Source organism: Ambystoma mexicanum, chromosome 13, assembly GCF_040938575.1.
Source record: "Ambystoma mexicanum isolate Mex_15411 chromosome 13, UKY_AmexF1_1, whole genome shotgun sequence".
Classification (NCBI taxonomy): domain Eukaryota; kingdom Metazoa; phylum Chordata; class Amphibia; order Caudata; family Ambystomatidae; genus Ambystoma; species Ambystoma mexicanum.
The window spans coordinates 824,759,818-824,786,423 of NC_090938.1; the positions used below are offsets into that span (position 1 = coordinate 824,759,818).

General features: G+C 50.8%; 1 protein-coding gene across 1 annotated transcript; it reads right to left on the reverse strand.

Moving 5' to 3' along the window:
* Nucleotides 1–3,880: 3,880 nt before the first annotated feature.
* Nucleotides 3,881–26,438, reverse strand: LOC138520593 (antifreeze protein Maxi-like). The gene is made up of 3 exons (XM_069632921.1): nt 26,324–26,438; nt 5,521–6,209; nt 3,881–3,889 (listed from the first exon to the last, which is right to left on the reverse strand). Exons 1-3 carry the CDS (start codon nt 26,436–26,438, stop codon nt 3,881–3,883), a joined length of 813 nt encoding a protein of 270 aa, XP_069489022.1.
* Between the last annotated feature and the right edge of the window lie 168 nt (nt 26,439–26,606).

The following is a 26,606-nucleotide window of genomic DNA, read 5'->3' on the forward strand; positions in this document are numbered from 1 at the left end:
ACTGTCTGGGTCAGTCTCTGATATTTGGGAGATTTGATGAGTTAGAATGCACACGGTCTAGGTCAGTCACTAATGCTTGGGAGATTTGATGAGTTACAATGCTCACGGTTTGGGTCAGTCACTCATGCTTGGGAGATTTGATGAGTTACCATGCTCATGGTCTGGGTCAGTCACTGATGTTTAGGAGATTTGATGAGTTACCATGCTCATGGTCTGGGTCAGTCACTGATGTTTGGAAGATTTGATGAGTTACAATGCTTGCGGTCTGGGTCAGTCGCTGATGTTTAGGAGATTTGATGAGTTAGAATGCACGCGGCCTGGGTCAGTTACTCATGCTTGAGAGATTTGATGAGTTACAATGCTCACGGTTTGGGTCAGTCACTCATGCTTGGGAGATTTGATGAGTTACAATGCTCACGGTTTGGGTCAGTCACTCATGCTTGGGAGATTTGATGAGTTACCATGCTCATGGTCTGGGTCAGTCACTGATGTTTGGAAGATTTGATGAGTTACAATGCTCGCGGGCTGGGTCAGTCACTGATGTTTGGGAGATTTGATGAGTTACAATGCTTGTGGTCTGGGTCATTGACTGATGTTTGGGAGATTTGCCGAGTTACAATTCTCACGGCCTGGGTCAGTCACTGATGTTTGGGAGATTTGATGAGTTACAATGCTCACGGCCTGGGTTAGTCGCTGCTGTTTGGGAGATTTGATGAGTTACCATGCTCATGGTCTGAGTCAGTCACTGATGTTTGGGAGATTTGATGAGTTACAATGCTTGCGGTCTGTGTCAGTCGCTGATGTTTAGGAGATTTGATGAGTTAGAATGCACCTGGCCTGGGTCAGTTACTCATGCTTGAGAGATTTGATGAGTTACAATGCTCACGGTTTGGGTCAGTCACTCATGCTTGGGAGATTTGATGAGTTACAATGCTCACGGTTTGGGTCAGTCACTCATGCTTGGGAGATTTGATGAGTTACCATGCTCATGGTCTGGGTCAGTCACTGATGTTTGGAAGATTTGATGAGTTACAATGCTTGCGGGCTGGGTCAGTCACTGATGTTTGGGAGATTTGATGAGTTACAATGCTTGTGGTCTGGGTCATTGACTGATGTTTGGGAGATTTGCCGAGTTACAATTCTCACGGCCTGGGTCAGTCACTGATGTTTGGGCGATTTGATGAGTTACAATGCTCACGGCCTGGGTTAGTCGCTGATGTTTGGGAGATTTGATGAGTTACAATGCTCACTGTCTGGGTCAGTCTCTGATATTTGGGAGATTTGATGAGTTAGAATGCACACGGTCTGGGTCAGTCACTAATGTTTGGGAGATTTGATGAGTTACAATGCTCACGGTTTGGTTCAGTCACTCATGCTTGGGAGATTTGATGTGTTACCATGCTCATGGTCTGGGTCAGTCACTGATGTTTGGGAGATTTGATGAGTTACAATGCTTGCGGTCTGGGTCAGTCGCTGATGTTTAGGAGATTTGATGAGTTACAATGCTCACTGTCTGGGTCAGTCTCTGATGTTTAGGAGATTTGATGAGTTAGAATGCACGCGGCCTGGGTCAGTTACTCATGCTTGGGAGATTTGATGAGTTACAATGCTCACGGTTTGGGTCAGTTTCTCATGCTTGGGAGATTTGATGAGTTACCATGCTCATGGTCTGGGTCAGTAACTGATGTTTGGGTGATTTGATGAGTTACAATGCTCGTGGGCTGGGTCAGTCACTGATGTTTGGGAGATTTGATGAGTTACAATGCTTGTGGTCTGGGTCATTGACTAATGTTTGGGAGATTTGCCGAGTTGCAATTCTCACGGCCTGGGTCAGTCACTGATGTTTGGGAGATTTGATGAGTTACAATGCTCACGGCCTGGGTTAGTCGCTGATGTTTGGAAGATTTGATGAGTTAGAATGCACACGGTCTAGGTCAGTCACTCATGCTTGGGAGATTTGATGAGTTACAATACTCACGGTTTGGGTCAGTCACTCATGCTTGGGAGATTTGATGAGTTACCATGCTCATGGTCTGGGTCAGTCACTGATGTTTGGGAGATTTGATGAGTTTCAATGCTTGCGGTCTGGGTCAGTCACTGATGTTTGGGAGATTTGATGAGTTTCAATGCTTGCGGTCTGGGTCAGTCTCTGATGTTTAGGAGATTTGATGAGTTAGAATGCACACGGCCTGGGTCAGTTACTCATGCTTGAGAGATTTGATGAGTTACAATGCTCACGGTTTGGGTCAGTTTCTCATGCTTGGGAGATTTGATGAGTTACAATGCTTGCGGTCTGGGTCAGTCACTGATGTTTGGGAGATTTGATGAGTTACAATGCTTGTGGTCTGGGTCAGTCTCTGATGTTTAGGAGATTTGATGAGTTTCAATGCTTGCGGTCTGGGTCAGTCTCTGATGTTTGGGAGATTTGATGAGTTAGAATGCACACGGTCTGGGTCAGTCACTAATGCTTGGGAGATTTGATGAGTTACAATGCTTGCGGTCTGGGTCAGTCTCTGATGTTTAGGAGATTTGATGAGTTTCAATGCTTGCGGTCTGGGTCAGTCTCTGATGTTTGGGAGATTTGATGAGTTAGAATGCACACGGCCTGGGTCAGTTACTCATGCTTGCGAGATTTGATGAGTTACAATGCTCACGGTTTGGGTCAGTTTCTCATGCTTGGGAGATTTGATGAGTTACCATGCTCATGGTCTGCATCAGCCACTGATGTTTTGGAGATTTGATGAATTACAATGCTAACGGTTTGGGTCAGTCACTCATGTTTGGGAGATTTGATGAGTTACAATGCTTGCGGTCTGGGTCAGTCACTGATGTTTGGGAGATTTGATGAGTTACAATGCTTGCGGTCTGGGTCAGTCTCTGATGTTTAGGAGATTTGATGAGTTACAATGCTCACTGTCTGGGTCAGTCTCTGATGTTTGGGAGATTTGATGAGTTAGAATGCACATGGTCTGGGTCAGTCACTAATGCTTGGGAGATTTGATGAGTTACCATGCTCATGGTCTGGGTCAGTCACTGATGTTTTGGATATATGATGAATTACAATGCTTGCGGCAGGATGGTTTTGCTTCTGATATTTGGGAGAGTGTGCTAGAGCTAAAGACATGAGCTTTATCACATATCAAATAATGTTCAGGTGGTCTCTGATAGGTCTGGGTATCCTGTGTTAGGGGATTGCGTGTGTAGGGTACGAAGGTGGCCGATTATACAGGGCAGTCATTTGGGAAGAGAACAGGTAGACAAAGTAGTGTAGATGTATTGGGGGAAGCTTGGGGGAAATTCGGGAGCAGCGTAATTGTCAACACATGGGGAATTGATTTGGGTAGCCACTTAGCAGTTCGTGTCCGTCGGAATTAATGTCGGTTTCGTAGCAGTCCAGCCAGAACGAGCCCATTCTTCAATCATCTTTCTACAAGAGGGTGGTGCAGTTTCTTTTTAAGTTATATCGTTTTAGGGGTGCCTTCTATTGAGTTGAAAATGCCTCAAGTGGATTTATACTTGGATGAGGTTCAAGGCCTGGTTTTGTGCTGGTTTTAGATGAACTGACATCTCACACATTACTTAGTCTCCACTGTCCAGAATCCCTCCATCTGCAGCCAGGATGGCTGTGCCTCACGTATACATGTTGTCCCTTCAGTCCTCCTGGTTCCCCCTAGTCCTGTGTACAGCCACACTCTGCTCCCATCTTAGGTCCACTCTCCATCCCACTGGCTCCCATCCTCTGCACTGGCCTTCATGCAGGTGCCCACTTACCTCCTTGAGCACCTACCATTTCATGGGCTCTCTTTACCTTTCCAGGTCTTTCATACTTCTCTTCATGTCTCTATCCCCTGCGGTTCACGATTGCTCTGAACGTTTTCAATCACTTTTCCTAGCAGAGATTGCAATAAAATAATAAATAAAGAGGAGTTTCTCTTGCACAGGGGATCTACTTCTCCATCTTGAATCCTGCACGAGGATCGTGATTATCAACTGGGACACTTTCCAGGGCTTTGACTGATCCTCTGGGTTTCTTTCTGCAGGTTCTCACGTCTGTATTGCGCAGACAACCACTGCTGCCACCACTGCAGCAACAACAGCCACCACCACTGCTGCCACCACTGCTGCCACCACTGCTGTCACCACTGCAGCAACAACAGCCACCACCACTGCTGCCACCACTACAGCAACAACAGCCACCACCACTGCTGCAACAACTGCTGCCACCACTGCTGCCACCACTGCAGCAAGAACACCCACCACCACTGCTACCACCACTGTTGCAACCACTGCTAAAACTACTGCTGCAACAACAGCTCCCACCACTGCTGTCACCGCTGCAGCAACAACACCTATCACCAATGCTGCCACCACTGCTGCAACCACTGCTGCAACTACTGCAGCAACAACAGCTGCCACCACTGCAGCCACCATTGCTGTCACCACTGCTGCAACAACAGCTGCCACCACTGCTGCCACCACTGCTGCAACCACTGCAGCAACAACAGCTGCCACCACTGCAGCCACCATTGCTGCCACCACTGCTGCCACAACTGCTGCCACCACTGCTGCAACAACAGCCACCACCACTGCTGCTACCACTGCTTCCACTACTGCTGCCACCACTGCTGCAACCACTGCTGCAACTACTGCAGCAACAACAGCCGCCACCACTGCTGTCACCACTGCTGCCTCTACTGCTGCCACCACTGCTGCCACCACTGTTGCCACTACTGCAGCAACAGCAGCCACCACCACTGCTGCCACCACTGCTGCCTCTACTGCTGCCACCACAGCTGCCACCTCTGCTGCCACTACTGCAGCAACAACAGCCACCACCACTGCTGCCACCACTGCTGCAACCACTCCTGCAACAACTGCTGCCACCACTGCAGCAACAACACTCACCACCACTGCTACCACCACTGCTGCAAACACTGCTGCAACTACTGCAGCAACAACAGCTGCCACCACTGCAGCCACCATTGCTGCCACCACTGCTGCCACAACTGCTGCCACAACTGCTGCCACCACTGCTGCAACAACAGCTGCCACCACTGCTGCCACCGCTGCAGCAACAACACCTATAACCAATGCTGCCACCACTGCTGCCACGACTGCTGCCACCACTGCTGCAACCACTGCTGCAACTACTGCAGCAACAACAGCCACCACCACTGCTGCCACCACTGCTGCCAACAGTGCTGCCACCACTGCTGCCACTACTGCAGCAACAACAGCCACCACCACTGCTGCCACCACTGCTGCCTCTACTGCTGCCACCACAGCTGCCACCACTGCTGCCACCACTGCAGCAACAACAGCCACCACCACTGCTGCCGCCACAGCTGCCACCACTGCTGCAGCAACAGGTGCCACCACTGCTGCCACCACTGCTGCCACAACTGCTGCCACCACTGCAGCAACACACACCACCACTGCTGCCACCACTGCTGCAACCACTGCTGCAACTACTGCAGCAACAACAGCTGCCACCACTGCGGCCAACACTGCTGCCACTACTGCTGCCACAACTGCTGCCACCACTGCAGCAACAACAGCCGCCACCATTGCTGCCACCACTGCTGCCAGTACTGCAGTAACAACAACACCCACCACTGGTGCCACAACGTCTGCTGCTACTACAGCAACAACAGCCAGCACCACTGCAGCCGCAACTGCTTCCACTAATGCAGCAACAACAGCTTCCACCACTGGTGCCACCACTGCTGCTACTACAGCAAGAACAGCTGCCACCACTCCTGCCACCACTGCTGCTACTATTGCTGCCACCACTGCTGCCTCCACTGCAGCAACAACAGCCACCACTACTGCTGCCACCACTGCTGCCACTACTTCTGCCACCACTGCTGCTATTACTGCAGCATCATCAGCTCCCACCACTTCTGCCACAACTGCTGCCACCACTGCTGCCACTACTGCAGCAACATCAGCTCCCATCACTGCTGCCACCACTGCTGCCACCACCGCTGCCACCACTACTACAGGAACAACAGCTCCCACCACTGCTGCCACCACTACTCCAGCAAGAACAGCTGCCACCACTGCTGCCACTACTGCTGCCACCACTGCTGCCACCACTGCTGCCACTACTGCTGCCACCACGGCTGCCACTACTGCAGCAACATCAGCTTCCACCACTGCTGCCACAACTGCTGCCACCACTGCTGCCACCACTGCTGCCACCACTACTACAGGAACAACAGCTCCCACCACTGCTGCCACCACTACTACAACAGCTCCCACCACTACTGCCACCACTACTACAGAAACAACAGCTCCCACCACTACTACAGCAACAACAGCTCCCACCACTACTGCCACCACTACTACAGCAACAACAGCTCCCACCACTACTGCCACCAATACTGCTACTACTACAGCAACAACAACTCCCACCACTACTGCCACCACTACTACAGCAACAACAGCTCCCACCACTACTGCCACCACTACTACAGCAACAACAACTCCCACCACTACTGCCACCACTACTACAGCAACAACAGCTCCCACAACTACTGCCACGACTACAACAGCAACAACCGCTCCCACCACTACTGCCACAACCACAGCAACAGCTCCCAACACTACTGCCACCACTACTACAACAACAGCTCCCACCACTACTGACACCACTACTACAGCAACAACAGCTCCCACCAGTACTGCCATCACCACTACAGCAAAAACAACTCCCACCACTACTGCCACAACCACAGCAACAACAGCTCCCACCACTACTGCCACAACAGCTCCCACCACTTCTGCCACCACTACTACAGCAAAAACAACTCCCACCACTACTGCCACAACCACAGCAACAACAGCTCCCACCACTACTGCCACAACAGCTCCCACCACTTCTGCCACCACTACCATAGCAACAATAGCTCCCACCACTACTGCCACTACGACAGCAACAACAGTTCCCACCACTATTACAGCAGAAACAACTGCCACCACTACCACCACAACTACTACAGCAACAACAGCTCCCACCACTACTGCCTCTACTACAGTAACAACAGCTCCCACCACTACTGCAGCAAGAACAGCTCCCACCACTACTCCCACCACTGCTACGGCAACAACAGCTCCCACCACTACTGCCTCTACTACAGTAACAACAGCTCCCACCACTACTGCCACCACTACTACAGCAACAACAGATCCCACCACTACTGCAGCGAAAATAGCTCCCACCACTACCGCCACAACCACTGCTAGTACTACAGCAACAATAGCTCCCACCACTACTGCCACCACTACTACAGCAACAACAGCTCCCACCACTACTACCACCACTACTGCAGCAAAAACAGCTCCCACCACTACTGCCACAACTACTGCTATTACTACAGCAACAATAACTCCCACCACTCCTGCCACCACTACTAGAGCAACGGCTCCCACCACTACTGCCACCACCACTACAGCAAAAACAGCTCCCACCACTACTGCCACCACTACTACAGCAACAACGGCTCCCACCACTACTGCCACCACTACTACAGCAACAACGGCTCCCACCACTACTGCCACCACTACTACAGCAACAACAGCTCCCACCACTGCTGCCACCACCACTACAGCAAAAACAGCTCCCACCACTACTGCCACCACTACTACAACCAGCTCAGACAAAACTACGACCGGTGGTAAGTATGCTTGCTACAGCAGGCCAGGACGCAAACCTTAAATACCTCTTACCACATTGTGAGTTCTGTCTGGAGGTGGAGTGTAAGTGCCTGCAAAGTGTGTGTGCCGAGGGCTCTTTGGGGAATGCAGGAGTCAGTCTCTATGTGGCATTGAGTCCCAGGGTGGGTGAGAGTCACTCACAGGATAGGGCCGACCCTGAGTGCAATCTCTGTCTAATCCTGTGTGGCACTCTTTGAGTAGAGAAGATTTACTTCAGGGGGTATGCCCTCAAGTACACAGGTGGCTGAGACAGGGCTGACTGCATGTGCACGCAATGTGTGTGTGCGCGCCCGGGGCTAAGTGCATGTGCCTGCCCGTGCCGAGGGCTGACTGCATGTGCACACAATGTGTGTGTGTGCGCCCGGGGCTAAGTGCATGTGCCTGCCTGTGCCGAGGGCTGACTGCATGTGCACGCAATGTGCACATGCACATTGTGCACATTGCCCCCGTTGTGTGTGTGCCCGGGGCTAAGTGCATGTGCCTGCCTGTGCCGAGGGTTGACTGCATGTGCATGCAATGTGTGTGTGCGCCAGGGGCTAAGTGCATGTGCCTGCCTGTGCCGAGGGCTGACTGCATGTGCACGCAATGGGTCTGTGCGCCAGGGGCTAAGTGCATGTGCCTGCCTGTGCCGAGGGCTGACTGCATGTGCACGCAATGGGTCTGTGCGCCAGGGGCTAAGTGCATGTGCCTGCCTGTGCCGAGGGCTGACTGCATGTGCACGCAATGTGTGTGTGTGCCAGGGGCTAAGTGCATGTGCCTGCCTGTGCCGAGGGCTGACTGCATGTGCATGCAATGTGTGTGTGTGCCAGGGGCTAAGTGCATGTGCCTGCCTGTGCCGAGGGCTGACTGCATGTGCACGCAATGGGTGTGTTTGTGCCAGGGGCTAAGTGCATGTGCCTGCCTGTGCAGAGGGCTGACTGCATGTGCACGCAATGGGTCTGTGTGCCAGGGGCTAAGTGCATGTGCCTGCCTGTGCCGAGGGCTGACTGCATGTGCACGCAATGTGTGTGTGTGTGCCAGGGGCTAAGTGCATGTGCCTGCCTGTGCCGAGGGCTGACTGCATGTGCATGCAATGTGTGTGTGTGCCAGGGGCTAAGTGCATGTGCCTGCCTGTGCCGAGGGCTGACTGCATGTGCACGCAATGTGTGTGTGTGCCAGGGGCTAAGTGCATGTGCCTGCCTGTGCCGTGGGCTGACTGCATCTGCACGCAATGTGTGTGTGTGCCAGGGGCTAAGTGCATGTGCCTGCCTGTGCCGAGGGCTGACTGCATCTGCACGCAATGTGTGTGTCTGCCAGGGGCTAAGTGCATGTGCCTGCCTGTGCCGAGGGCTGACTGCATCTGCACGCAATGTGTGTGTGTGCCAGGGGCTAAGTGCATGTGCCTGCCTGTGCCGAGGGCTGACTGCATGTGCATGCAATGTGTGTGTGTGTGCCAGGGGCTAGGTGCATGTGCCTGCCTGTGCCGAGGGCTGACTGCATGTGCATGCAATGTGTGTGTGTGTGCCAGGAGCTAAGTGCATGTGCCTGCCTGTGCCGAGGGCTGACTGCAGGTGCATGCAATATGTGTGTGTGTGCCAGGGGCTAAGTGCATGTGCCTGCCTGTGCCGAGGGCTGACTGCATGTGCATGCAACGTGTGTGTGTGCCAGGGGCTAAGTGCATGTGCCTGCCTGTGCCGAGGGCTGACTGCATGTGCATGCAACGTGTGTGTGTGCCAGGGGCTAAGTGCATGTGCCTGCCTGTGCCGAGGGCTGACTGCATGTGCATGCAACGTGTGTGTGTGCCAGGGGCTAAGTGCATGTGCCTGCCTGTGCCGGGGGCTGACTGCATGTGCATGCAATGTGTGTGTGTGGCAGGGGCTAAGTGCATGTGCCTGCCTGTGCCGAGGGCTGACTGCATGTGCATGCAATGTGTGTGTGTGCGCCAGGTGCTAAGTGCATGTGCCTGCCTGTGCCGAGGGCTGACTGCATGTGCATGCAATGTGTGTGTGTGCGCCAGGTGCTAAGTGCATGTGCCTGCCTGTGCCGAGGGCTGACTGCATGTGCATGCAATGTGTGTGTGTGCGCCAGGGGCTAAGTGCATGTGCCTGCCTGTGCCGAGGGCTGACTGCATGTGCATGCAATGTGTGTGTGTGCGCCAGGGGCTAAGTGCATGTTCGTGCTTGTGCCGAGGGCTGACTGCATGTGCATGCAATGTGTGTATGTGCGCCAGGGGCTAAGTGCATGTGCCTGCCTGTGCCGAGGGCTGACTGCATGTGCATGCAATGTGTGTGTGTGTGCCAGGGGCTAAGTGCATGTGCCTGCCTGTGCCGAGGGCTGACTGCATGTGCATGCAATGTGTGTGTGTGTGCCAGGGGCTAAGTGCATGTGCCTGCCGGTGCCGAGGGCTGACTGCATGTGCATGCAATGTGTGGGTGTGTGCCAGGGGCTAAGTGCATGTGCCTGCCTGTGCCGAGGGCTGACTGCATGTGCATGCAATGGGTCTGTGTGCCAGGGGCTAAGTGCATGTGCCTGCCTGTGCCGAGGGCTGACTGCATGTGCATGCAATATGTCTGTGTGCCAGGGGCTAAGTGCATGTGCCTGCCTGTGCCGAGGGCTGACTGCATGTGCAAGCAATGTGTCTGTGTGCCAGGGGCTAAGTGCATGTGCCTGCCTGTGCCGAGGGATGACTGCATGTGCATGCAATGGGTCTGTGTGCCAGGGGCAAAGTGCATGTGCCTGCCTGTGCCGAGGGCTGACTGCATGTGCATGCAATGCGTCTGTGTGCCAGGGGCGAAGTGCATGTGCCTGCCTGTGCCGAGGGCTGACTGCATGGGCATGCAATGCGTGAGTGTGCCAGGCGCTAAGTGCATGTGCCTGCCTGTGCCGAGGGCTGACTGCATGGGCATGCAATGGGTCTGTGTGCCAGGGGCTAAGTGCATGTGCCTGCCTGTGCCGAGGGCTGACTGCATGTGCATGCAATGTGTGTGTGTGCCAGGGGCTAAGTGCATGTGCCTGCCTGTGCCGAGGGCTGACTGCATGTGCATGCAATGTGTGTTTGTGCCAGGGGCTAAGTGCATGTGCCTGCCTGTGCAGAGGGCTGACTGCATGTGCATGCAATGTGCGTGTGTGCCAGGGGCTAAGTGCATGTGCCTGCCTGTGCCGAGGGCTGACTGCATGTGCATGCAATGTGCGTGTGTGCCAGGGGCTAAATGCATGTGCCTGCCTGTGCCGAGGGCTGACTGCATGTGCATGCAATGTGCGTGTGTGCCAGGGGCTAAGTGCATGTGCCTGCCTGTGCCGAGGGCTGACTGCATGTGCATGCAATGTGCGTGTGTGCCAGGGGCTAAGTGCATGTGCCTGCCTGTGCCGAGGGCTGACTGCATGTGCATGCAATGTGCGTGTGTGCCAGGGGCTAAGTGCATGTGCCTGCCTGTGCCGAGGGCTGACTGCATGTGCATGCAATGTGCGTGTGTGCCAGGGACTAAGTGCATGTGCCTGCCTGTGCCGAGGGCTGACTGCATGTGCATGCAATGTGCGTGTTTGCCAGGGGCTAAGTGCATGTGCTTGCCTGTGCCGAGGGCTGACTGCATGTGCATGCAATGTGCGTGTGTGCCAGGGAATAAGTGCATGTGCCTGCCTGTGCCGAGGGCTGACTGCATGTGCATGCAATGTGCGTGTGTGCCAGGGGCTATGTGCATGTGCCTGCCTGTGCCGAGGGCTGACTGCATGTGCATGCAATGTGCTTGTGTGCCAGGGGCTAAGTGCATGTTCCTGCCTGTGCCGAGGGCTGACTGCATGTGCATGCAATGTGCGTGTGTGCCAGGGGCTAAGTGCATGTGCCTGCCTGTGCCGAGGGCTGACTGCATGTGCATGCAATGTGCGTGTGTGCCAGGGGCTAAGCTCATGTCCCTGCCTGTGCCGAGGGCTGACTGCATGTGCATGCAATGTGCGTGTGTGCCAGGGGCTAAGTGCATGTGCCTGCCTGTGCTGAGGGCTGACTGCGTGTGCATGCAATGGGTCTGTGTGCCAGGGGCTAAGTGCATGTGCCTGCCTGTGCCGAGGGCTGACTGCATGTGCATGCAATATGTGTGTGTGCCAGGGGCTAAGTGCATGTGCCTACCTGTGCCGAGGGCTGACTGCATGTGCATGCAATGGGTCTGTGTGCCAGGGGCTAAGTGCATGTGCCTGCCTGTGACGAGGGCTGACTGCATGTGCATGCAATGTGTATGTGTGCCAGGGGCTAAGGGCATGTGCCTGCCTGTGACGAGGGCTGACTGCATGTGCATGCAATGTGTGTGTGTGCCAGGGGCTAAGTGCATGTGCCAAGGGCTGACGGCATGTGCATGCAATGTGTATGTGTGCCAGGGGCTAAGTGCATGTGCCTGCCTGTGCCGAGGGCTGACTGCATGTGCATGCAATGTGTGTGTGTGCCAGGGGCTAAGGGCATGTGCCTGCCTGTGCCGAGGGCTGACTGCATGTGCATGCAATGTGTGTGTGCCAGGGGCTAAGTGCATGTGCCTGCCTGTGCCGAGGGCTGACTGCATGTGCATGCAATGTGTGTGTGTGTGCCAGGGGCTAAGTGCATGTGCCTGCCTGCGCCGAGGGCTGACTGCATGTGCATGCAATGTGTGTGTGCGCCAGGGGCTAAGTGCATGTGCCTGCCTGTGCCGAGGGCTGACTGCATGTGCATTGTTAGGCAGAAACCTGTGCAGTTCCCTCTGGGACCACTGCAAAAAGTTTAAGACTACAGGAGTTAGCAGTAAACCCAATTGGTAGCAGTCTGCACCACCCAGATTTACCCGATAGCTGTGGCTGAGCAGTCAGACCTCTCTCAAGACGAGTTAGGCAGTATATGGAGTATACAAGATAGGGCAATTTACACAGTAGAACAAGCAGACACGGATCAGAGCTTGGGTGTAAAGATATATAATTATTTATTTAAAAACACATCTATGAAAAACACACTGGCACTAATATGGCAAACAACTTCAATCACAGTTACTATAAGTATATATCAATCCCGTAACAATATTTCGACAAGTCTAGGTTCAAAGACACCACTTATTTGCAGACAGAGGTGAGTGGTTAACCTAGATGGCACTCTAGTATTCGTTAGAAAGGGAGAGAAAAAGGCAGGTTATGAAACCAACTCAGTACCAACACTTTTGCGAAGCAAATGCAAGGCAAGCAAGGCAGGGTCTACTGTAGATCACAAAGTTCAGAGGCCAGGCCCACTCGGAGAGAGGCAAGGCGGTATGTCCCAAAAATACCACAGTGGAAATGCACTTCAAATCTTTGTAGCAAAATGTCACAGAAAGATTGGACCAGTTTTAGAACAAAAGTTAAGAAGGTCTGGAGGCGACCCAGTGGAAAGGTAAGGATTTAAGACACCTCACGCTAACCGTTTCAAGGGAAGCCAGGCGGACACAGTACCTTGAAAGTGGAGAGACAGCTCCGGCGGGGGCAGTTGTTCCTGGTGGTGGATGCAAGTCGGGGCTTTGACAGAAGAAGAGATGATCTCGTCGTAGGGGAAAGTTGAAGATCGTTGCACCACCAGGGAAGATACCAGCCGCGGAGTGCTCAGTCACAAGGCACCACCTTTTGGTCACGGTACAGTGGTTAGTGGCTATCCGGTTGCCGGGGTGCTCAGCACGGGCAATTTGACCACTAGACATCCTGGAAGTGAAGAAAAAACAAGGGACCGGTTGTTCCCACCAGTCAAGGGAAGAAGACTCTCCGGCAGGGAGATCTCCTCTGTCATTGGGAAGTGGTGAGTCGGTTCAGCAGGGCTCCACCAGTGGTGTCGTCTTTGCAGGTCGGCTCAGCTTCTCCCTCGTCGGATTCTTAGGTCCTGTGGCGACTTCTGAAGTTCCAGTCTCCAAAGCCCTGCTTTTATGCAGAAAACCCCCATTCATTCAGCCTAGCTGTCAATCAAACATGCTAAGTGGTGAGCGGGGCGGCTCACCACTTGGGCCAATCACACCAGAGTGTGACTTGAGTTGGCAAGGCAACTCAGTCCAGGGTGCCTAAACCCCCTCCCACACCCCCTGTGGTACCCAGACAGAATGGCACCACTCTGGAGGGCTTCTGTGCAGAAGCCCGCCAAAAGTGGAACAAAGGGCTCAACCTTTGGTTTGGAGTTACAGAGGCGAACACATACGCCATTTTAAAAACCGAGTTCTGGCAGAAAACACCAACCGGTGTATTCATTTTAATTTAATAAACCGGCGGTATGACCGAGGCTACATAGAAAAAGTATTAGCCTCGAACAATGGGAAAATCCCATAGGAATATATTTGCGGTCGAATATAAAAAGTAGTATCCACTGCCACCAGCCAAAACTCGACGAGGGGGGACGGGACAGTGCCCCCTCGAACAACAGACCCAGGGGTAATCAAATTACCCCTACCAGTACGTCCACAATAGGATGGTTTGTACTGGTTCTGTTAGTAAATTTAGGTCTAGTAAAGCCAATGGTGACTTTACATGCCCTGGGAGACAGTAGTCAGTCCCAGGGTATGGAGTATATGGTGGGGGTCACCTAGGACATCCCAGTGTTACGGCACGGAGGGTGCTGTGTAACACAAATAGCAAAACACATGAGACCCTATGGAGTAAAAGACCCCATAGCCCATAGAACACATTAACATTCAACGAAATACCACCAATCATGTCCAAGAGTGGGAGAAAAAGAGTCTCACTCTTGGCAGGATGAAAAAAACAAACTCCAGAAATCCAGCAAAGCTGCTGGGGGACTCACTAGGTTAGGAAATTCAGCCTAAACAGAGAATTCTCCCTAACACTCACCCCCCCCCCAGACTAAGGGACAGGAGGATTTAATCCACTCCTGGATGAATCTCATACCTCTAGTCGATGACATACATCCTAGAGAGACCATCAGCATTTTGGTGGTGACACCCTGACCTGTGCTCAATGGTAAAATCAAACCCTTGCAGGCAGATCGACCATCTCAGTAGTTTTGGGTTTTCCCCTTTCATTTGCATTAACCATCTCAAGGGTTGGTGGTCAGTTTGAATGACAAAAGTAGAACCATACAAGTACGGCCTAAACTTCTTCAGAGCCCACACGATAGCAAAGCACTCTCTTTCGATTGTTGCCCACCTTGTTTCAGGATCCTTCAGCTTGCGGCTGATGAAGCAAACCGGGTGCTCCCTACCTTTCCCATCCAGTTGACTGAGTACGGCACCTATTCCTACATTTGAAGCATCTGTCTGCACAATGAAGTGTTGGCGGTAATCAGGAGCTCGGAGTACTGGGGCTTGGCAAAGAGCCTTTTTCAGGTTTTCAAAAGCCTGATTGCACTCCTCGTTCCATTTAACCTTTTTAGGAAATTTGGGCGAGGAGATGACATTCAGTGGAGAAGCTATGGTCCCATAGTTCTCTATGAAATTCCTGTAATACCCAGTGAGGCCTAGGAAGGCTCTCACCTGGGTTTGAGTAGTCGGTGTTGTCCAATTTTGCACAGCTTCAATTTTACTGAGCAAAGGCCTTATTTCTCCACCGCCTAACTCATGTCCAAGGTAGACTACCTTACTCTGTCCAATTTGGCATTTACTCGCCTTTATGGTCAGATTGGCTCATCCAAGAGCCTGCAAAACATCTCTCAGGTGGGTTACATGTTCTTCCCAGGAATTGCTGAACACTGCTATGTCATCCAAGTATGCCATGCAGAAGTCCTCCATCCCATTCAGAACCTGGTTTACCATCCGTTGAAATGTAGCAGGTGCATTTTTCAATCCAAAAGGCATTACCTTAAACTGGTATAAGCCAGCTGGGGTAGAAAATGCAGTTTTCTCCTTGGCATGGTCTGTTAGGGCTATTTGCCAATAGCCTGACATCAAGTCAAATGTGCTGAGGAACTTGGCGGCGCCAAGTTTATCCACCAACTCATCTGTTCTTGGCAAAGGGTGGGCATCAGTCTTGGTGACTGCATTAAGAGCTCTATAGTCCACGCAGAATCTAAGCTCTTTAGATCCGGCCTTTGGTACTAACACAACTGGGCTAGACCATGGACTAGTAGAGGGCTCTATAACCCCGAGATCGAGCATCTTGCTGACCTCACCTTTGATGTGGGTTCGTACGTTTTCTGACATGAGGTATCCTCTGCTTTTGACTTGCAGACAGTCACCAGTGAGTATGTCATGCCGGCCCCAAGGGGTCAAGCCTGGTGAAAGCGAGAACAGAGAGGCAAACTGATTCAACATAGATTTGCACTCTTCTTATTGCTCGGGTGTCAGATTGGAGGAGAGATTTACTCCTTCAATTTTTTCGTCCAAAGGTAGGCCTCTGAGGAGATCCGGAAGAGCTTCACTCTCTTCTTCTTCCTCGGATGATGCTAGAAGCAACGCTCCTACATCGGGTCTTGAGACATACGCTTTGAGTCGGTTGGTGTGAAAGACTGTCAGAGCCTCCTTGGGATTGCCCAAGTCCACCAGATATTTGACCTCTCTGAATTTACCCACAACTCTGAAGGGTCCCATCCACTTGTCTTGCAAGGCCCTCTGCCTTGTTGGGATCATAACGAGAACGAGCTGGTCTTGAGTGAACTCAACCATGTTAGCCTTTTGGTCATGCCAGTGCTTGACCAATGCTTGTCCAGCTTTCAAGTTATCACTTGCTTCTGTCATCATGTGTGACATTCTCCTCCGGAGACCTATCACGTAGTCAGTCACTCTGACTGGCTTGGGGGAAGGAGCACTCTCCAACCCCTCCTTAATCAGGGCCAATGGACCTCTGACGGGATGACCATAGAGAAGCTCAAAGGGAGAATAACCTACTCCCTCCTGAGGGACTTCTCTATAAGAAAAGAGAAGGCATGGCAGTAGAAGATCCCACTTTCGTTTAAGGGGGTCCTCTAAAGCACCTATCATGCTCTTCATGGTTCGGTTTAACCTTTCTACCAACCCATTGGTTTGTGGGTGGTAAGCTGTTGAGAACTTGTAAGTAACTCCACAGGTTTTCCACATGGCTTTCATGTAGTGGGACATAAAGTTTGACCCCCTGTCAGAGATTACTTCCTTAGGAAACCCAACCCGGGTAAAAATACCAAGGAGGGCCTTAGCCACAGCCGGAGCTGTAACAGTCCTCATAGGAATTGCCTCAGGATACCTAGTAGCATGGTCTACTACAACAAGTATAAACCTGTTGCCTGAGGAGGTTGGAGGATCAAGGGGACCAACAATGTCAATCCCTACTCTCTCAAATGGGACTCCCACAACGGGGAGAGGCACTAACGGTGCCACATTCTTGGAGCCAACCTTACCAGAGGTCTGTGTCATGATCTCTGCTTCCAAAAGGTCAGGGTTTTCCCAACTCCCTTGGAAGCAGATCCATAACCCAGGTTCCGAGTGCCAACCAGTCCCAATTGGGACCTTTTGGACCCAGTCCTGGCGCCAGTGGCACCAGGCTCATAAATATGCCCAGTCCCAGCGCTGGAAGCGCCGGGCTCATAATGCTTGGGTGGACTTACCTGCAGCAGACCATGCTGCTTACTTGCCTGCCAGTTGAGCCTCTGATCCTCTTCTGTTTGGAACTACTTTTCCTGTTGGGTGGGGCAGGAGCCACTCCCTAGATTCAGAACACTGGAACTCTTCTGGAAAGCAGGAACTCTTTTCTTACCTGGGCGTGGCTGTGGAAGGAGACACCTAAGCACTACAGGAGGCTATTTAAACCACACCCGATGGATGAATCTTGCTTTGCATTATTCTGCATCCTCTGCAGCAGAACGCTCATCGTGTCTTCTGCATCTGATCCTGGGCCTAAGGAAAAAGGCTTACCATCCTGAATCCAGTCTTCAGCAACACCTATAAAGACAAGAAAGAACAGGTTAGCATTACGGTCTTCAGTGACAGCTCTTCACTTACCTGGTCCATCGGCTGTCACCAACTCCTCGCGCTGCATTCCGGCATCTGAAAGACAAAGGCTTACCTACTCTTCGTGCGCTCCGGAGGTCTTCACACTGCATTCCGGCATCTGAAAGACAAAAGCTTACCAACTCTTTGCACGCTCCGGAGGCCTTCGGCGCTGCATCCCGCATCTGAAAGACAAAACAAGGTGCGTTTAAAGACATTGGGGAACTTTAATACTCACGTGCCATTACTCCTTTCCACATCTAACCCAGTGGGTATTCCGGCACACTGCAGCCGCTCCGAACTTGTACCTACAAAATAAAAAGACAGTTAGAGCGCATCGTGAAGCAGGCAACAAGCGCTTACTTAGGTGCTTCCAGGCGCTTCTATTCATCACACGGGCTCCATCTTCAACTCACTTCAGCCCGTCATCGGCCATCGCCGGAACCCTGCAAAACAAGAAACATCATTACTAAAGACTTTAAAGACATTAGAATTACTCGAAACTTACCGTTCGTGCAGTAAACGACGGACAGCAGTCCTCTGAAGTCAAGAGGCCTGCTCCCCTTATCCAGTGAAGAAACTGGTTACAGCACCCTGCCCCGAGGCAGATGGAGAGCACAGCGTTCACTTACCTAAGGTGAGAGCGTTAACCTTTGGGGTTCTACAGGAGAAGAGAAAGGGAAGAAGAGAGAGACATTCAATAACCCAGTTCCTTAATCCCATATTTTCTATCTGCAGACATCTTACCCTTCAAGTCAGACATACAGTGCACTGAGGTCCAGCCCAAAGAGCCAGCCGTGTGTTACACATCACCTTTGCAGATACGGTATACGCCCAGTCAAGACCGGCGCCTCTACGGGAATCAGGTGAGCGTTACAGAATGCAAAGCCTACCACAAAACTCCCGTCCAGGCGCTATGGAAACCTCGGATACCGACCAGCTAGCCCAGTTACTTGGGGAACTAAGGGCAGAAGTGCATGCAGCCCGTCAGGAAACGAACGCTCTAAGAAGGGAACTGATTATTTCCAAGGAGCGAACAGATGATCTCGCTAGACAATTGCTACAGTCACAAGCCGGACAGACCCCGTTACCCGCATCTGGGGGAAATCTTCCTTCTACATCCTCTATGAATCCAGTGCAGATCAACCTACCTGGGAATGTACCTCTGGCTCCGCCCGAATGATTTTCTGGTGACCCAAAGAGGTTTGCAGTATTTATCAATCAGTGCCGGTTGCATTTCTTATGCCGGCCAGCAGCCTTTCCAACTGATCAAGCTAAAGTAGCTTTCGTGCTTTCGTACCTTAGTGGCAATGCGGCAGACTGGTCGATCCCTCTAGTAAATCAAGATGATCCGGTCCTCCATGATTTTCAAGCTTTTCAGCTCAGTATGGAAAAACTGTTTGCAAGACATTCACAGGGGCAGGCCTTGGACAATGAGCTTCTTTCGTTGCGAAAAGGTAATCAAGACCTTTTGGCTTATATTGCGTCTTTCAACAGACTGATAGTGGAAACTCAATGGCCTGAGGACAAAAGGATTACGCTGTTTTATAGAGGTCTACGTGGAGAGCTCAAAGATGTGTTAGCCCAAGTAGTGAATCCCCCACAAGATTGTTCGGACTATATAGACTTAGTCGTTCAAATAGATCACAGACTGCAGAACAGGAAGGCCGATCGTTCCAAGTTTGATGCTCGAGTATTTTCCAAACCGCCAACTCCTTCCAAAGGAGTAGACTCCGGGGAACCCATGCAAATAGGGGGTCTGAAAGGCCCTCTAACACAAAAGGAGCGGGAAAGGAGAAAACAGTTGCAATTATGCCTCTATTGCGGAAACTCAGGGCACTTTCTTCGAGACTGTCCGGTGAAACCTGCCAAGAAGGCAGTAGGAGCTGCAGTTACCAAAGTTACAAACTCTGAGCAGGGAAACGACCTCGCCCGACAAGAATAGAGGTCCTCTTGCCGAGCGTGAAAACCAGTTCCGTGACCTCGCATTTCGTGATACCTATGGTCCTCATTAGCCCTGATAATCCGGATCGATTACATGCAATTGAAGCTTACGTCGACAGCGGTGCCATCGGCAATTATGTGGATCATGAAATGGTTTTGAGGATGACTCTAACTCTTTGTCCCAAGGCTGTAAAGGACGTCATTACTACGGTGGATGGTACGGAGATAGCCTCCGGGCCAGTAACGCATACCACTCAAGAGGTGACGCTAGTAAGTCAAGATGGACACCATGAGAAGATCGTGTTCGATGTGATCAAGGCCCCTCAGTTTCAGATTATTCTAGGAATACCTTGGTTAGAGAAACACAATCCTCTGATCGATTGGCGAGCAAGAACGGTCCAGTTTCCAGAATGTGTCTCTACTTGTCACCCTCCACCTGGTGTTGCACTGGCAGCAATTTCTTCAGAGACTCCCCAGTTACCTCCCGAATACCTAGAATACCAAGATGTTTTCCGGAAGGATCAGGCTAACTCTCTACCTCCTCATAGGTCTTATGACTGCCAGATAGACCTGATACCTGGATCTACTCCTCCTTGTAGTAGAATTTATGCCCTCACCGAGCCTGAGAACCTTCACCTTCGACAATACCTGGATCAATACCTGGCAAATGGGTTTATTCGTCCTTCCAAGTCCCCTGCTTCTTCAGCTTTGTTCTTCGTTCCAAAAAAGGAAGGAGACCTTAGAACTTGTATAGATTATCGCTCCCTGAACCAGATCACCGTTAAGAATAGATATCCGTTACCTTTGATCCCTGAACTCCTGGACCAAGTCAGAAAAGCATGCATATATACAAAGCTGGATCTTAGAGGAGCTTACCACTTGGTACGAGTAAAAGAGGGCGATAAATGGAAGACGGCCTTCCGCACCAAGCATGGGCTATTTGAATATCAGGTCATGCCCTTCGGACTTTGCAATGCCCCGGCCGCCTTTCAATATTTTATGAACGATGTCCTCAGAGAGCTCATAGATGTGTGTGTTGTTGTTTACATTGACGACATCCTCGTTTATTCTTCATCGGAATCTGAACATCGGAAACACGTGAAAATGGTCCTCGAAAGATTGCGTCAACACAAACTTTTCGCTAAGTTGGAAAAATGTGTTTTCAACGTGACTGAAGTTGAATTCTTGGGATTCATATTATCACCTGGCGGAGTGCGTATGGATTCAAAGAAGGTCGATGCAGTTCTCAAATGGCCATCACCATCCTCCGTAAAAGGTGTGCAAAGCATGTTAGGCTTCGCTAACTTTTACCGCAGGTTTATCCCCAAATTCTCTCGAATAGTCCAGCCCATCACTGTCTTGTTAAAGAAAAACAAATGTTTTGAATGGTCTACCGAGGCGGAACAAGCTTTCCAGGATTTGAAGACTAAATTTATCTCTGCACCAATCTTAAAACACCCTCGCCCCGAACTCCCCTACATCGTGGAAACTGATGCTTCAAGCCTTGCCATGGGGGCAGTTCTATCACAAAAGGACCCGGTAACCAATCAGTTGCATCCCGTGGCATTTTGGTCCCGCAAATTCTCACCTCCTGAAATCAATTACACGATTACTGACAAGGAACTTCTGGCTATCAAGTCTGCCTTTAAGGCTTGGCGGCATTATCTGCTGGGGGCCCGACACACCGTTACTGTGATTACGGATCACCGAAACCTGCAATATTTGAAAACCGCAAAAGCCCAATCCTCTAGACAACTCCGTTGGGCATTATTCTTTGCCGAGTTTGACTTCATAATTACCTATCGACCTGGTACAAAGAACGGTAAAGCTGATGCCCTTTCTCGGATGGGAGTGGAAGAACACTTGATCAACCCTAAACCTGTACCAATCATTCGCGAACCAAGAATTCTGGGTGTAATCGCCACAGAATCCATAGAGGAAGTTAAGGATAAAGCCAGGCAACTTGTAACTCCAGCAGACATACAGAATTGGCATCTGCAGGGAAAGGACTTTGCAGTAAAGGACAACTTATTGTATTTCCAAGAACGATTATACCTACCCAGCACAGATTTACAGAAAAAAGTAATCTCTTGTTATCACGATTCTTTAATGGAAGGACATCCCGGTATGGCCAAGACCTCAGAAAAGATCAAGCGCTACTTCTGGTGGCCGTCTTGGAAAAAAGATATCAGAGACTTTATAATGTCCTGTGGAGTATGCGCCCAAAACAAGAGTCAAAAGGAAAGACCAGCAGGCCTCTTACGCCCTATTGACATCCCACCTCGCCCTTGGCATACGCTTTCTATGGACTTCATCACCGATCTACCTCCATGCTCCGGATACAATACGATTCTAGTAATCGTGGACGTATTCTCCAAGATGGCGCATTTCATTCCGCTCAAAGGGTTGCCAACAGCAGCAACTCTGGCCCGAGAATTTCTCGAAAACATCGTCCGACTGCACGGTTTTCCTTCGGTTCTAATTTCGGATCGAGGTAGTCAATTTATTTCTCATTTTTGGCGAAGTTGCTGTCGGTCGGCTCAAATTGATGTGAGACTATCGACCAGTCACCACCCTCAGACCGACGGACAAACCGAGAGGACCAATCAAACTCTGGAACAGTATTTACGCTGCATGCTGCAACAAACTGAAAAAACTTGGAAAGACATCCTTTGGATAGCCGAATATGCCTACAATAACTCTGTCCATTCGGGAACTGGGAAAACCCCGTTTTTTCTTTTGTACGGCAGTCACCCTCGAACCTCGGAGTTGGATCCCCTCCAAGATCTTGAAACACCAGCAGTAGACTACCTGCATTCTACAATCACCCAAGCCTTTAAGGAAGCTGTTTCTCACCTTCAAAGGGCTAAAGAACAATACAAGAAAGGAGCAGATCAACATCGGAAGGAAGCCCCTCAATATCAAGTAGGGGATCAAGTCTGGTTATCCACCAAATATCTACCTCTAAAAGGGCCACGCACATTCAACCCACGATACCTTGGTCCCTATTCCATCACTACCATAGTAAACCCAGTAGCGGTCAAGTTGGACTTGCCCCCGCACATGAAGATACATCCGGTCTTCCACGTCTCTCTATTAAAACCTGTGCAACCTCAAACCCGACTAACTAAATCTCCAAAACCTATCCTAGTTGATGGAGAACTCGAGTTTGAAGTCAAAAGCATTCTGGACTCCAAGATCTCCAAATCTAAACTATTTTACCTAATTGACTGGAAAGGCTACGGCCCCCAAGAGAGATCCTGGGAACCTGCTGAATACGTCCACGCTCCTCGCCTAATCAAAAGATTTCACCGAACATTTCCTGACAAGCCAAAACCCCCGAAGAAGCCCGGTTTGGGAGGGGCCTTGAGGGGGGGTACTGTCATGATCTCTGCTTCCAAAAGGTCAGGGTTTTCCCAACTCCCTTGGAAGCAGATCCATAACCCAGGTTCCGAGTGCCAACCAGTCCCAATTGGGACCTTTTGGACCCAGTCCTGGCGCCAGTGGCACCAGGCTCATAAATATGCCCAGTCCCAGCGCTGGAAGCGCCGGGCTCATAATGCTTGGGTGGACTTACCTGCAGCAGACCATGCTGCTTACTTGCCTGCCAGTTGAGCCTCTGATCCTCTTCTGTTTGGAACTACTTTTCCTGTTGGGTGGGGCAGGAGCCACTCCCTAGATTCAGAACACTGGAACTCTTCTGGAAAGCAGGAACTCTTTTCTTACCTAGGCGTGGCTGTGGAAGGAGACACCTAAGCACTACAGGAGGCTATTTAAACCACACCCGATGGATGAATCTTGCTTTGCATTATTCTGCATCCTCTGCAGCAGAACGCTCATCGTGTCTTCTGCATCTGATCCTGGGCCTAAGGAAAAAGGCTTACCATCCTGAATCCAGTCTTCAGCAACACCTATAAAGACAAGAAAGAACAGGTTAGCATTACGGTCTTCAGTGACAGCTCTTCACTTACCTGGTCCATCGGCTGTCACCAACTCCTCGCGCTGCATTCCGGCATCTGAAAGACAAAGGCTTACCTACTCTTCGTGCGCTCCGGAGGTCTTCACACTGCATTCCGGCATCTGAAAGACAAAAGCTTACCAACTCTTCACACGCTCCGGAGGCCTTCGGCGCTGCATCCCGCATCTGAAAGACAAAACAAGGTGCGTTTAAAGACATTGGGGAACTTTAATACTCACGTGCCATTACTCCTTTCCACATCTAACCCAGTGGGTATTCCGGCACACTGCAGCCGCTCCGAACTTGTACCTGCAAAATAAAAAGACAGTTAGAGCGCATCGTGAAGCAGGCAACAAGCGCTTACTTAGGTGCTTCCAGGCGCTTCTATTCATCACACGGGCTCCATCTTCAACTCACTTCAGCCCGTCATCCGCCATCGCCGGAACCCTGCAAAACAAGAAACATCATTACTAAAGACTTTAAAGACATTAGAATTACTCGAAACTTACCGTTCGTGCAGTAAACGACGGACAGCAGTCCTCTGAAGTCAAGAGGCCTGCTCCCCTTATCCAGTGAAGAAACTGGTTACAGCACCCTGCCCCGAGGCAGATGGAGAGCACGGCGTTCACTTACCTAAGGTGAGAGCGTTAACCTTTGGGGTTCTACAGGAGAAGAGAAAGGGAAGAAGAGAGAGACATTCAATAACCCAGTTCCTTAATCCCATATTTTCTATCTGCAGACATCTTACCCTTCAAGTCAGACATACAGTGCACAGAGGTCCAGCCCAAAGAGCCAGCCGTGTGTTACACATCACCTTTGCAGATACGGTATACGCCCAGTCAAGACCGGCGCCTCTACGGGAATCAGGTGAGCGTTACAGTCTGGCAGGTGTGGCAGCTCCTGCAGTGTTTTACTACTTCGGCCCCCATCTTTGGCCAATAAAAGTAGAGTGAGAGCCTTTCCTTAGTCTTCTTGAAACTCAAGTGACCAGCCAAAGGAATCTCATGGGCTAACTGCAAGAACTGTTGTCTGTTCTCTTGGGGTACTACAAGTCGTTTGTAGTCTCCAGGGTCAAACTCGGTCGGTTCACTGTAGAAGAGGCCATCTTCCCAGGGCAACCTGTATTTCCCAGGCTCTTGCCCTTCAGCCTGAGCTTCTGCCTGGTGGCAAAGACCTTTCAGAGTTGGACATTCTCTCTGTCCGTTACTGAAGTCTGCCCTGTTGGGTCCACCTTCTGCCAGTAAAGACTGCAGCTCAGGATGGTCAACAGGATCCAGATCTCCAATGAGTTCCTGGCCTTCCATTAGCTCTTCCTCACAGTCTAATTCTACCACACAGGGTTGTACCACCCTCTCAGCCTCAGCTGGAGGGGGAGTTACTGGTGTAACTTTGGACAACCGAGGGGAAGTCCTTGTTGCCTGCACTGAAGTGTTGGCTGCTGCTTTCTGTTTAGAAGTTTTAGGTTTCCCTTTCGCTTCTGATTTCCTTGAGACAGCAGCTGACAAATCCAGCAGAGCAGGAGTGATATCCTTCTTCATCATCTCCTGGGGAGTACCTCTCATGGTTCTCTCCTTTGCAGGTCTGGTTAGCTCCTGTAACCGTTTACTAGGAGGTCTGGGGGTATGAGACACAACTCCAAGAGTTTTTAAATCGTTACCCAACAGAACTCGTCCTGGTACCTCACTTTGTATGCTGACAGGTATCTTCACAGTCATGTCATTACACTGGATGAGAACTGGTAATTGGGGAAGCATCTGCACAGGCCCTCCAGCTAACTTGGTGAGGCATTTGGGTGCCTTAGCAACATCCTCAGCCTGAAAAAAAGATTTATCCACCACAGTTATGCTGGCCCCAGTGTCTCCAATGGCAGGAGTCTCCTGACCATTCACCTGGACACTGTCCTTATAATACTCTTTAGTATTATCTGGGATAGAATTATAGACATCTAAATTCTGTTGTTCCCACAAACCCAAAGACACTAACGAAACACTGGCTGAGACTCCAATGGGTTCATCAGCCAGCAGTAGAAAGTTTCCACTTGCCATTTGGACTTCCTCCTCTGGGGCAAAGGCTAAGGAGACAAGCTGGACCCCTGAAGGTTTACCCTTGCATCTGGGATCTCCTTTCACATGGTCAGTAGAGCCACAAACAAAGCATTTACCAAATGCTTACTGGAATGGTGGCTTGTTCTTGCCTCCATCTGGTTTGGCACCAGAAGGTATACTATTCTGCTATGGTTTTCCTTGTGGCTTACCCTTATGGTTTTGTTTGGGGCCCTCTTTGGAATTTGAGTTATTAGAATTCTCTTTTGAGTCTTTTTTAGGCTGTTTTCCCTCATCCTTTTTCTGAGTTGCCCCAGAATCCTTATGAGTAGCCCTGTTGGCAACCCACAAGTCAGCAGCCTTAGCTAGCTCCCTGGAATCCAATTCCTTTGAATCAGCCAAGTACTGTCTGAGCTCAGGTGAGCAGGCATCATAAATTGACTCCAACATAAAAAGATTCTTCATACCCTCATAAGTGTTAACCTTGTAACCCTTAATCCATCCCTCTATGTTTTTCAACCCTTCACTCTCCCAGGTAGCCCAAGGGGTACCATCATGCTTTTTGAGGGTTCTAAACCTCTTAAGATAGTGGGAAGGGGTCTTCCCGAATCTAGCTATCAGAGCTAGTTTCACACTTTCAAACTCTCTCCTATCCTCCTCCCCCAACTCCATTACCACATCAGTCGCAACAGGGGGGAGCCTAGAGAACAACCAGGTAAGTAGCTCATTACCTGTGATGTTCTGGAGCCCATGATTATACTCAAACAAACTCAGCCAATCCAACACATCCAACTTTGGTTCATACATACCAATTAATTCCTTAGGCAGCCGGGGTCTTTTGGGACTGGAACTTCTAGAGGAGTCAGAGACAGAAGCAGCTTCAACAGACAACTTTTTCATTTCTAACTCATGCTTGAGCTCCATTTCTCTGAGCCTAAGAATTTGTTGCATTTCTTGGTGTTTCTGTTCAGTTTGAGCAGTAATCCTTCTGAATTCCAAGTCTATTTTCATTTTTTCTAGTTCAAGGACTTGAGGACTTAGTGTGGGACCTGTTATAGGCCCTGTAGGTACAGCTGGTAAGGCAGACAGAGG